Below are 13,252 nucleotides of genomic sequence, written 5' to 3' on the forward strand. Positions count from 1 at the left end.
TTATTTTGAAGTGTAGTAAATTGACTGGTATATTTAAAAAGTGCTACATGAATTGCGTGTATGTGTTATGCTGCTGGCAGAAGGGCTGTCCTCGGAGATGGTACTGGGTGGTGCTGCTTTTCCCATTTAGACACACCCAGCCTCCCACCTCCCCTTCAAAGCCTAAAAAATATAATTTCATGACCCCTGGAAATCTGTTAGAGATGCAAATTAGGAAGATCAACTTTTTATTTCCTGAAAGAGCTTTATGAGGGGAGTCCACAAGGTACCAAGAAAAGGGGCTCCTTCTGCTTTGAAAGACTGCCGGCCTAAGTGGCCTTGCTAGAAGAGGGGTGGGGGTGGCAGTTAAGGCAGGGAAGGCCCTGCGGGGGAGCTCAAGGCAGAGGCTAGCAGGTGGCAGGCACCTTCTTCACCTTGTTACTGCATCTGAAAGGAGTTGACTTTCTTTGGTAGTTTGTAGTTTATTGTAGTTCTGGAGAGTGTTCTCTAGGTAAGTGGGGAAAGTAAGACAGCACAAGGGGAGGAGTTATTATTCCTTGGGTTATGTTGCTGATAAGGGCAAAGCTAAGATTTGCTCTGTTGCACACTGCCTTCTAATTTATGCAGACAGGCTAGGTGGATATGAATTCTCAAGTTCAGGAGAAGGGGCTTACGCCACAGGAGTGAGGTCTCAAGGCTTACAAATGCTGTGTTGCTAGGTCTTCATATGGACCTGGGCCTAAGAGGTTTCCTTTGTGGTTAATGCTTTTCTTGCTTGCTACTTAAGGAGCAGTGCTAATGTTGCTGTCATGTTTGAGTACTAGTAGCTACAAAAGTGAAATATTAGGAGTACCTAGATAAGGCTTGCAGATCAAGCAAATGATAGGGGTTCTCTCCTTCTACCCCAGTTTGTCCACGCCTCCTTGCCTGAAACCCAGGCACTCTGGAATACATAAGAAAACAATCCTTAATGTAATCAAATCAATGTATGAAATACAAAATCACCACCCCCACCACTTCCGACAAAAGTGGTTATTGCCAGAAGATTTGCCAACCACTGAAGGTGTCTCTGTGCAGCTGTTTTCAATAGCAGGTGTCTCTGGTGGATGTAAAATACGATTGCATTCGCACCCAGCCTTTTAGGGTCACATTTGGTGTTGAAGGCACATGAGGGAAAGAGGAGGTAGGGGAGCTCCCAGTGGCACTTCGGGCAGTATCAAGTGAAGCATTAGGTTGGGCCTCTGGCTCTGAACACAGTGCTGAGTCCCACGTCTGCCCATTAGGATCTGCCTCCTTTTTCTCCCTGCAGCTCCCGTTTCCTGTTCGCTGCACAGCCGGCTCCTTTGCCAAACATGAAGAGACTAGATGTCAAATCCTTTCTCTCTGTCCTGGCAGGAATGCTGTTCTGTTGGTTTTCCAAGAAGCCTTTTTACACTTGGGGGATTTTTTTTCTTTTCTCTTATGGGAAGTTGCTTCATCATTTCCCAAAAATACACCGCACCTCTTGTTTAAACAGGGTGCCCTTGAAGAGCTTTGGAGCCTGGAGGGGGTGGGGATGTTGTGAAATCCTTTGTTCGAAGCTTTGATGCAAGCCAGAATACTGGCTGTTTGCAGGCAGAAGTCTCGGAGTTTGCCAGGACTGCGTCCAGCAGTGGGGTGTGGGCAGGAGAGACTCTCAGGGAAGCAAGAGCTAGGGTCTTCTAAAGCAATGAATCAGTCCGTGTTGTAAGAGGTCTCAGCCCTTCCAGATACAGCATCCATCAGATGTTTGTCCAGTGCCTTAAACGTGCCCAGGCAGGTAAAGGCAGGTTCTGTGTCCTTTTGGGATATTCACAGTACCCTGGAGAGACAGTATCAACTCACGTGTAGCAACAGACGGTATGTAACTGTGTGCTAGGTTGTGTGGCCGTGGATGTTTTAGCCCAGAGGAAGGAAGTTCCTTTAGGAGGGAGCACTGAGATCAGCCCTGCACAGGATGTTGGGTTTGAATTGATGGAGGGAAAAGTGGAGGATAGTGAGGAGACGGGAAGTTGAGAAGAACCAGAGGGCTGATCTGAGGCCATGGTCATGGGTGAGTAAGGCCAGCGCAGGTAACCTCGTGGGGCTTGGTATTGGAGAAATGGGACGAGAAGTTTGTGGAGAGCCTTGCATATCCAGCAGAAACATTTCTACTTGTAGAAAGAAATTGGCAGGCTTTCGAAGATTCTAAGAAGAGACCATTGGACAAACGTGGGTTTTGTTTTGTTTTTTTGGAAGATTAGTTTACTAGGGCAAATTGGAGTATTCTTCTAGGTGCGCAGTGGGAGGGGTTCCCAACTCTATCCATAGTTCTGGGATGAAGTCATGCAGTTAGGTTCTGGCGGGGAAGGTATGGCCTGGTGGAAGTCTCTTATGAGCATGGTCCCAGGGGCCTGTGCCAATAGCCCTTTGCATCTCCCCTAGGAGGGCACAACAACTCTAGCCATGAGGTCGTTGCTGTCTGAGTAAGTAGGACTTAGCTGTTGAGTGCCACCCTGAGTAAAGCTTTTTCCAACCAGGCCCTGTTCGGTGTAGAAGGGATGTCCCCTGATAGGCCCTGTGGGACCAGGCATAATGTGCTGCAGGTTTCAAGCCTCTGGCATCATTGTAGAATGTGAGTTACCAGGGATTACTGCTCAGGTCCAGTTGGCGCGAGTCACATCATGCCTAACGAGCAGTAAAAGTGCTGTTTCCACATCCTTTGCCAGTGTTGCGTATTGTTACCTTCCCCTGGACCTGTACCCCCTTAACAATGTTAAATAAGGAATTTGGGTAACTTTGAATTATAAGGACCAGTGAAAACATGCTCTTCCTAATAGAGCATCTATCTAGTTCGAGTACCTATCTAGTAGTTGCTCTTAGTGAAAAATGAAACTAGGGAAAATAAATTTTTGTTGAGAGATTGTAGCAGTTGAGGACAAACAAGCATAAGCAGGTTATGCTTATCACAAGATCTATTAATTTCCAGTGGGAGGGGAAAGTGAGTGGTTGCCAAGGGAGGTACTGCTCAGTTCTCTTAAGTCAGGAAATGAATGACAGTTTCAATAGCAGCTGCTGGGCCTGGACCGGGCCTGCCACTCCCAGCCAACACAGCCCAAGCTCCCTGGCACAGACCCACAGCATGGCCAGGGTAGGCATTGTGGATGCAGCCCTGGGCGGCAAGCAGTTCCTCTTTGAGGATCACCCCAGCCTGTTGCCAGACCAGGGTGTAGGCCAGGCAGAGGTTCCACTGCCAGCCTTGGTTCTCTCTGTCTAGGGGTCTGCGTCCCTGGCCCAAGGAGAGGTCCTGGAGGGACACTTGGCTGGAGCCTTGTGTCTTCAGCTGCCACTTCGTATTACGGTCTTGTAAGACCAGTGCTTTCTTCCTGTTTTTCCCAAGTGCTCTGCTCTGGATTGCTGGTAGATAAACTGCTAAACCCATTCTGAGTAACCACTTTATTATAGTTACTGGGAGAGGGTCTCCTTATGGTTGTGGGAGAGGGTGCTCCCTAAAACAGGGCTTGATGTTCAGGGGCCCTGCCCCACATTTGGGGAGGGTCTGGTAGTCTTTATGTTTGTTTTTCTCTGTCCTTCTGAGAGGTGAGGCTAGATGGAAAGATTGAGGGAGACGGGGAAGAGGTGAAAGCAGCAGGCCTGGAGTTCAGAATCAGTTGCTCTGCAGTTTTGGGGTGCATGGTTTCATTTGATTTTGCAGAAGGGCTGCAGATACACGTGGGCTAGCCTGAGAGGACAATACTCACTGGCATGGAGATTGTGAGGCACACTGATTCCATTACTCACAGGCCAAGTTGCTCCCTGTTGGGGAAGGAACCATTGTTCTACTAACTTGTTCCACTGCAGGGTCTGGCCAGAGACATCTGCCAAGATTGTAAGGCTCCCTGATTGCATATGTGACAAGCATTTTCTCTCAACAACGCATGGAGGCTGGGGAAGCCCGGGATGAGCTGTCATCCTGAGGAACAGGCTTGGGGCAGGTGCTGATGAGCATGACTAATCCTGGTGCAGCGCAGACCTCCGCCTTGGATATGCAGCCCTGGCTTCTTATAGAATGCAGGTGTGTGTGTTGCTGGGCCCAGAGAGCCTGAATCCTAGGCACACTTCTCTTTTGTATCTGGGCCTACCTAAGAATTTACTTTCTCTGAGTTCACTGATATGATTGTGGGCCTCTGGGGCCTGGGGAACGAGGAGGCAAAGAATGCAAATTTGACACCTTGTGAGATGATTCTAAAGCAACACTGAGCCACCAGCTTTTAAACATTTGTCTTTGGCACTGCCTGTTCTTTGGTCTATTGGAAGCTGATACCAGTTGCCTTTGTGTGATGAATTTGGACTTCTGTGCAGCAGTTGAGGAAGAAACTCTTGAGCAGCCGCGGGTTGTGGCTACGTGCCCTGAGTGCCGTGCCCTGAGCACGAACCCTGAGTGTGTGTTCTGAGTGCTGTGCCCTGAGCCAGCCCCAGGTGTGCAGCCATGTATGCTGGAGCAGGGCCTTGAGTGTTTGGGACCTTTATTTTGCAAGGGTGAGTTGAAAATGGAAAAAAGACATTGCTAATTGTAGTTAGAAGAAGGGTAGCTCTTCTAACATTGATATAATTAAGGAAAAGCTTTTAAAAATTCAGTGGGCATGCCAGAAGTGGGGAATTGTTCGTGTCAGGTGAACACTCGCTGACTGAGTCAACAGCCCTGCGTAATTGTGAAGATGAATAAACAGAATTAAAGAATAATATATAAAACGCCAAACTGTATTGACCAAGATCGTATCTAAAAGGCAGAGTATAATTAGGCATTTTACAATCTTGTTTGGCTTAGAGGACATGACTTCCTTATAATACATGTAAATCTATTATTTGACTTTGGGGGGCCCTTTTAGGGAAATCGGGGGACTACCTATAACCAGCTTCTGGAATAGCAAAGAGTTATGCAAAAATAAAAGCTTCTCTGTAAGTGTGCAAGGCCCTTCCAGAACTGAGAGCCCGTCCTTTAGAATTCATTCTGTGTTGACCTACTCTCTGATGAATTAATGCCTTTACCCCTCATTGTATTCATTTATATGCTAATGTCTACCATCTCTTTTCCATTTAGATACATTATGATTTTAAGCTGTCAGGTAGACTTCTGTTTTAAAAGACCTGGCTGCTCAAACATTGCCAGCCTCCTCTCACTGGAAAAGCCCCAAGTTTAGGGGGCAGGGTGGAGGTAAGAAGAAAACCACCACCAGAATAAACCAGCTAGCTCCTAGGCTGTGAGCTTTTTCATATTCTCCGGTCTCCGCCTCTGTCTTTCCATGTGGAGTTGCACGTGTGTGCTTGAAGCAGTATAAGCGACACCCCACCTCAGTGCACTATAGTAGAAAGAGAAGAACTCTTTAATTACCGCAGTGTTGCAGGCTTCTCCCACGGCCGGCTGGCCACAGCATGGAGTTGGTAAGCATACAGTGTCTTTCATACTTGCCATTACAACATGTTAATTAAGAGAATTCAGCTGTGGCACCAGCTGGGGATGTCTGGCTTTGTGGAAGATTGCAATTAGATGCTTTATTTTCTATTTTCTTTTTCCCCTTTCAACTTTGGTGGAATGCCTTTGAGTAGGGGCTTTTCGTCTCAGCAGTATAAATATTTTAATGTGCCTAATTATGTAATCGTACACTTACGCTCCTCTGTGTACACACACATGGTTTTATGGATTTTTATCCCCTTTTCTCGTACATGAAACACCTGCCTGCTTTTCGGTTGGTATAGGAGAGCCAGATTCCTCCGTGCACGTCAGTCGGAAGAAGGAGAGATGAGCTGAGCGGCGGTTGTGACTTTCCTCCACTTATAATCCATCCCTCCTGCCCCCCTCCTTGACCCATTGACCCTTTTATGGGCAAGTCCTTTATCTCTCAAATAGTTAGCATCTCAATAGTTTCCTAGCAAAGTCAAGGTAATTTAAATAAAATTGAACTTTATAATACTGTGTCTTTCCATTAATTTGCAAGTGCCGGCTCCCAAAGCGCGTAGTGTTATTTTTCCCAGTCCTCTTTTCCAGGCAGGCATAGGGCATTAGCCTGGACATGAGAGCGCATGCATGAAGGCACAATGGAGCCCATTGATTTCTAGCATGCAGCCTGTGCAAAGAGGTCCTGTAACCCCAGCTGTTAGAATCAGGACCTGGGAGCAGCTGCTTTCTGAGATCCACTCCTCTGTGGATAGGCCATCTGCTGCCATGTGAGTGAACCCTGGGAAAGAAACTGACCACAGGACACCTTTGTGTTCCTTTTCTCTTCTCCAATCCCTCCATTTCTTTCCTAGCATTCTACCCCCCACCACACACTCACACACACACACACGCATGCACGCACACACACACGCATGCACGCACACACACACACACAAACGCACATGCACACACACACCTAGGCAAACTTAGGCAGCATGATGAATCTGCACCAGAAAACTCACATGGTTTTCCTCTCTGTCCTTCCCTGTTCCGACTCCACCACAGCAGCATACCCTGCTCCCTTGAAAAATAGTTTCGAGAGGAGGAAGGGACGTTTATATGGCTGGCTTTTTCTGCTGGATTAGTTCTAGAGAGCAGGCTTTCATTTTATTATTAGCAACATCACTTTGCATTTTAGAACTGGAAAGGTACTTAAAATCTCATTTTATGGAAAAGGAACCCAGTATTTTTTAATTCTCAGCTTCGTATTCAGGATCTTCCCGTTGTGGTGCCAGCCTGATTTTCTAAATGCCAGCTGTCTCCGGTTAAACATGGGAGCTTCTGCTGCTTTCCATACAGACCTCTTCTTACTTCTCTGCCTGTGATGGCGCTCTCATCTCCCCCTTAGATGTTCTTCCTGCTCTCCTTTATCCCATGGTCATAATCCTGCTTGCCTCAAAAGTCAGAGTTCTAATACCATTTGTTGCATCCTTTCTGATCTCTTCCTCATTAGATTAGTCCTTCTTCAGAACTTCCTGTTGATTTCTAATGTGTGTCCATTATGGTTACGTACTACACAGTAAGCTTTCAGGGAGGGGAGTCTACGTCTTTTTCATCTGCCCCTCTTCTTCTCCCCTTGCCTGCAACAGTGCTTTGGAACTTAGTGTAAAGACTTGTGGAAAGAATTAATGGATAAATGTAATCCTTATATGAACTCTAGGAGATAAGCAGAGTAAATATTACTATTACCTCGTTGGGGATCCTTATCGATGTCCTCAAAGAGTCTAAAGTCTTTAGGGACAGAACCGTGTATTATTTACTCTTGAATTTCTAGCACCAACCTGGCGCCTTGGTAGGTGGGTGTTTAATAGATACTTGTTAAATTACTGAAGTGTAATTCCTATTAGGAAAGTGAAACCCAGGGATATTAAGAATCAACACTTGTGGGACGCCTGGGTGGCTCAGTGGGTTAAGCCTCTGCCTTCGGCTCAGGTCATGATCCCAGATGATCCTCATCTCTCTCTGTCTGTCTCTCTGCCTATTTGTGATCTCTCTCTCTCTGTCAAATAAATAAATAAAATATTTAAAAAAAAAAAAGAATCAACACTTGTAAATGTTTTTCACTCTCTTCTGGGTGAAAGTTATTAAACCCACTTTTTGAAAGACAAAAAGTTAAAGGGTATTTTCTGTTTACCTGTGTGACATCTGAGCATAATTACCTACTGACACATAGAATGGGCGAGGCTGCAACGGGCAATATGTTCTTTTTTTTTTTTTTAAAGATTTTATTTATTTATTTGACAGACAGATCACAAGCAGGCAGAGAGGCAGGCAGAGAGAAAGGAGGAAGCAGGCTCCCTGCTGAGCAGAGAGCCCGATGTGGGGCTCGATCCCAGGACTCTGAGATCATGACCTGAGCCGAAGCAGCGGCTTAACCCACTGAGCCACCCAGGCGCCCCCGGGCAATATGTTCTGACCAGGGATCTTGGACTGGTTAGTCAGAAATGACTTGGCAGAGTCAGGGGTCCAAAGACCAGGACAGATGGGGCGGTGGGAGAATGGTGACAGGAGCACAGGCCTCAGCATGATTAGTAAGAGCACAGTTGACATCCTACTGTGACTCTGACCTGGTCTGGGCCCAGCCTTTACTAATCTGTTCTGAGGATGCTCTGCTTAGTTATTTAGGAGTTTCCACACTGTGCTGGAGCCAGGATGGTAAATACACAGGCTAAATCAAAGGGGAGGCAAGTCTTAGTCTTCTGGAAAAGTGCCTTGAGAGCCATGTGCCCTGCCTTGGACCTCACAGTGGATTTTAATGGATCCCTGCTGTTTTTAAAGTTTCTTAAAAGAGGCATAAATAGGCCTCAGAGAAAAGCAATTGGGAAGGATTGCCTCCCGTGCTTGGGAGAAGGAACAGAGTACCCTGTGGCAGGCCACCTCTCCATTGACCTCAGTGGCCCCCTCTGGTCCAGAATTTTAGAAAGACCCAAATGTTAAAAGGTAGAGAAGAACAACAAAAACCCTTGGGAGAGTGTGACTCCTCATTATCCTTGATCAGCTGATGGTGGCACAGGGTGGTAAGTTCACTTTCTAGGAGGTACAAAGGAAATCAAGAAGTCTTGATAAGCTGCGTTTTCTGTGGTGGCCGTGTGAGACAGAGTGGTTTAAGATCAAGTGTTTCAAGAAGAGAATCCCATCCCCCATGAGATAGAGGAGGAAGAATACCCAGATCAGTGGACTTCATAACTGTGGATTCCCAACTGCCTATATGTCCATTGTCACCGTGTGCCTTATACCTATTGGTTCAAAGGTTGTAAGGGCTTCATTACCCCCACTCGCCCTAAACAACAGCAACAACAACAGCAACAAATAAAAAAACCTTTTCCTTTTATATTTCCTGTCCCTGACTTATGGTAAAGTCAGGCCCGACTTGAGCCCCCACAGAATGTACAAGGCTTACTTCATGGCGTGCCTTTGTGTTAACCTTAAAAATAAAAGTCCTTTGTTTTACCAGCAGAAATGGGTTTACTTAGAAATAGCAGAGAATTGCAATTTGGGACATGCAAAGTCCAACAGACAAAATAGAGGAACTTTATTTTATGGAGGAGGAAGTTGGGAGGGGTTGATTTGAACCAAAGTCCGTTGGAGAAAAGCAGCACTTCATGGTGATGACGATTTCTCATTGATTGAGTTGTAGGGATAATCAGTTTCTTGTAGGAGATGCAGTATGCATATTTCCCTCTGGGGCCTATAAATGAGGATTCTTTCCACTGAGATGCTCTGCTAGGGGTCTGTGACTGATAGTTCTTTGGGTAGTAGACATTGAGTGGTGTGGCTGTCCATTTTATCCACCCTTCTGAGTCTGCTTCAGTGGAATTTCCTTTAATTCATGTTTACAGCTCAGACTGTCTGTTCATTACAGTTTATACATCATGAGGAGACCCAGTCACATCTTTCTTCAGAAAGACCATTCAAATCTTTGCCCCTCAGTTACTGGTGATTGGTTTTCAGGGAACTATGGTGTTTTGTTGGTTGATTTAGTCCACACCTGCTCTCTGTCACCATCTGTAGTCAGAGTTTATACCGATTCTTTCCTTTTATTCTTTGAAGTTGGGTAGGGCCTCAGTGAGTAACAGTGTTCTGTTGAGCACCTTGGAGAAGCAGAACACTGCCCGAGTCACTGTTTGGTGGCACATGGCAGAGGCTGATTATTTGGGGCTTTGGCAGAGATGCCCCAGCGACCCTTTGTGTTCCAGGAGCTGGCCCAGAAATCAGCCCACTGTCTAATTCTAATTCACCTCCCCATTCTGCGTTTAGTGACAACCTTCCTTTCATAAATCCTTCTAGGAAGACTGCTTAGGAAGACTTTCCTAGCTGAAAATGCCCCCATACGTTCTCCTCTTGCAGCTTTGGTAACGGCAGTCCCTAAATAGCTTGTTTGTCACTCTCAGGGGTTAGTGAAGGAACCCCCCCCCCACCATTGCTCCTGAAAAATGTGGGCCCACTTGAGATTTGAGCTGAGTCCTCTGGGCACAGGTAAACTCGCCTGTTCACATTCTTCTCCAGACAGGACACTGCAACTTTTGTCAGTCCTACCCCACCCCGTGTTATACCTTTGTAGGTCTTGGGGTAAATTTTTTCTGCTCACATCTGTAATCAAGGAGCTTCTGTGTAAGAGGGAGAAGGGCAAACTAGAGTTTGAATCCAGACTTGTAATGCTTAGTAGCCAGGTAACCTCAGACATTACTAAATTCTTCAAAGCTTTTGTTTGTCTGAGCAAACGGAGTATTCTACTGCCTTCCTGGTAGGAGGGAGAATTAAATGGGTTGGCAGCTTGGAAGCGCCCAGGGCGGCAGCTGGTGATACGTGTTCATTCTCCTCCTCTCTTCTGCTTCCATCCTGCTGGACAAGAGAAATCACTGAATCGGTCTTAAATTTAAATTTATGTTTCTTGAGGGCCTACTGTGTATGCGTGGCACTGGCCTTGGCATTAGGAGTTACGAGTAGAGTGGGAAATGAAACCCCAACCCTGATCTTCACGCCTGAGTTCAGCCTTGCTTCAGACGCCAAGCCAGAGTGCTCATTATTACCTGCTTATCAGTGACCCTTCTGGAGCTGAACAGTGCGCTAGGCCGCAGAAGGGGACCTTTCTCAGAGGACTAGCCTGCATCCTCTTGGAGATGGGGGATTCTGAGCGGGGAGAGCAAACACATGTACAACTTAGTTAGATGGTAGGGTGAAGGAGGTGAGACCAGAAAGTAGCAGTTGGTGAAAAAAAAGAAAAATAAACATCATCTTCTTTCCCTTAACCCTTTCATCACTACCACTGTCAAAGGATGCGTAGTAACATTTGTTTGTGCACATGGAATGGCTTGGCTTGTCAGCTCTGCTGTCATCCCACTGTCGTGTGGGCTTTGCTCTGTAGGTCACTGCACTGGGTGACGCTCCAGGCCTGGAGGGAATAGGATGAAGGCCAGTGGTCCTCCTGGCCACCCTTCCTTTAGCACTCATGACAGAAGGAGGGGGAGTGGTGGGGGCACAGCCATAGCTGGCAGCCTGTTCCCCTGAGTCCCTGAGCTGCAAGAATGGGAGGAGGTAAAAGGGTAACAGGCCATATGGAGGCCATTTGTCAGTCAAGAGAGCAGCCCAGACTGCTCTGCTGAGAAGGCAAGTGGGGGAAGGGGCTGGTGTCAGTGAGCTGGAGCAAGGGGAAAGCAAAGCAACACACCCCCTGACCAAAGGCTCATCCTGCTCTATTCTTGGCCTGTCCTGTCTCCAGATAGCCAGACAGTCCTCCAACAACCTGTTTTCTTATTTTTGCCAAAGCCTTTGCCCTACTCCATTCCAAAAACCAGAAGTAAAGGTCTGCTTTGCTACGTGAAAATGAATGTAAAGTTTATCAGTTCCTGATATGTGCCAGACATCATGTGAGTATCGTTTAGGTCTCGTTTTTATCCTTCCTCTTAAACACTGCTTGCGGGTGGGAATGACTATCAAGAAGTAATAATACTCAAAACAGTTCAGGCCATTGACAGAGTTGCAGATTGGGCCCCTGAGTCAAACCGAAACTCTTCTGGCTGACATCCAAGACCATGCTCTGCCCTGACCTGGCCCTGATCCTGTCAGGTCAGGAGGATGTTTTCATACCAGATTTAAAGAACGTGAGCTGTACCTTGCAGGGGGATTCTCTTGGCTGTTACTTGTCCTTGCCTCATGTCGAATCAGGAACATGACAGTGCCTTGAAATGTGGGCAGAATTTTGCCCACACAATCAAAGCAGTTTTCTACCAAATATCTTCTGTCCTCCAGATTTTGTGCCAAGATCTGGGGATAAGAAATGAGCAGAACAAATACTTGCCCCGGGGGTTGGGTGGGTAGGTGTGGGGGCGGGGGACTGACCTGTGAGAAGTGATTGTTGCAGAGCCAACCACACAGTGACAGTTGATAGAGAAGAATGCAGGTGTTATGGGAACACAAAGGAGGAATAATAAAGCTGCAGTTTGTTGAGCACTTAGTATATGACAGACCTGGTACCAGGTACCAGGCGCTTTACCTGTGTACTTGTGACTCACACGCACAGCCGCCCTGTAGGTAGACACTGCTTTAGGATCCCTACTTTACTTACTTAGCAAGGGCACAGGAATGAGAAGATGGCGCCCAGCCCATACAGGGGTAATGGTTAGCAGTGTGACTCCAGTGCTCTCATTCTAGACCTGTGCTGGTGAGCGCTACCCTGTGCTGCTCTGTTCTCCCTGACAGTGCTCTTTGGAATGGTTTTCTGGAGCTGGTGACTTGGGACTCAATCTCCAACGATGGGTGGGAGTCCAGATGATCCATGTGCTTTCAGGTCAGGGTTCCCAGGAGGGGAGCCCTTCTTTCAAAACAGCTGGGGGCTTTGCTGGCTGCTTCCAGGTTCTAGGAGTTTCCTCTCTGCAGCAGGGTACCGTGAAGATGGTCCTCCTCTCTGGCTCTGAACCCATGACTTGCATCTCCCCTTTGCTGTGAGGTGGAGGGAGAGAGAGAGAGGTGGGGAGGGACCCAGATTGACAGACTGACAGACTGACAAGACTGACAGACTCTGAAACCAGTCCCACTTCCCTAGGCCTCTGTCGGGGAAAATGGGGGTGGGGGGCTGGGAGGAGCATTAGAGGCAGCCTAAACCATGGGTGGGTCCCCCCTTCTCTCCGGTGCCCCAGCCCTGGGGCCACACCCTGAGAAAGGCCTGAGCTGTGTCAGTCTGGCCCTCCCCCAGCGCGTGGGAAGTTCTCATGAGAAAAGGGATCCCAGCTGGACAATGGCTTCCTGTCTGAGTGCTGAGGTTTGTCTTCCAGGAGAGGAAGGTTGCAAATGGCATGAGAAATTGTCTCTTCCCTCTCGCTGCCATCGTTTGAGACTTTTGACTGTTTGCTGGGGGTGGTCAGGAAGGCAGAAAGCTGGGGGATGCCAGGGACAGAAGCAGCCCTTGGGTATCACTTGAGTAAGAGAACTCCTCTTGCTGTTTTCCTGTTCCCACTACACACTCGAGGCAGGAATCTGCCCAGAGGGGTGCAGAGGTTTCTTTGGGAGAAGCACCTCACACCTCGTGCTTGCCTGAAAACCACCCCGGCTACAGGACTTTGACTAAGGAATCTTGGGTAGGGGTGAGGCCAGCCACTCAGCCAACTTCAGACAAGTTTGCAAATGTCAGAAGAGACCTCAGAGGACATCTGGTTCACTCCTGTTGTGTCATAGAGCTCACTGTCCACAGGCAGTACCCAAATTGTCTTTGTCACTGAGCTCCCTTTCCAAGACGTGGGTATGGGAGGAGAAGCTGGGCTCGGAGACCCTCTCTTTCTGCCT

The 13,252-nt window shown here is 47.5% G+C and overlaps 1 protein-coding gene across 3 annotated transcripts in view; it reads left to right on the forward strand.

Moving 5' to 3' along the window:
- SUSD6 (sushi domain containing 6) overlaps positions 1–13,252 on the forward strand; it is a 94,463-nt gene that overhangs the window by 63,447 nt on the left and 17,764 nt on the right. Inside the window, exon 1 of one of the 3 annotated variants that reach the window (XM_045071005.1) lies at positions 7,886–11,340. The exons of the other annotated variants lie outside the window; for them this stretch is intronic. Within the exon in view, the coding sequence (XP_044926940.1) occupies positions 11,325–11,340 (16 nt within the window). The 5' untranslated portion in view covers positions 7,886–11,324. Of the gene's footprint in view, positions 1–7,885; positions 11,341–13,252 lie in introns of those variants that run through there. 3 annotated transcript variants of the gene reach the window in all.

This window comes from Mustela putorius, unplaced genomic scaffold (assembly GCF_011764305.1).
Source record: "Mustela putorius furo isolate JIRA1106 unplaced genomic scaffold, ASM1176430v1.1 tig00000129_pilon_pilon_pilon, whole genome shotgun sequence".
Classification (NCBI taxonomy): Eukaryota; Metazoa; Chordata; class Mammalia; order Carnivora; family Mustelidae; genus Mustela; species Mustela putorius.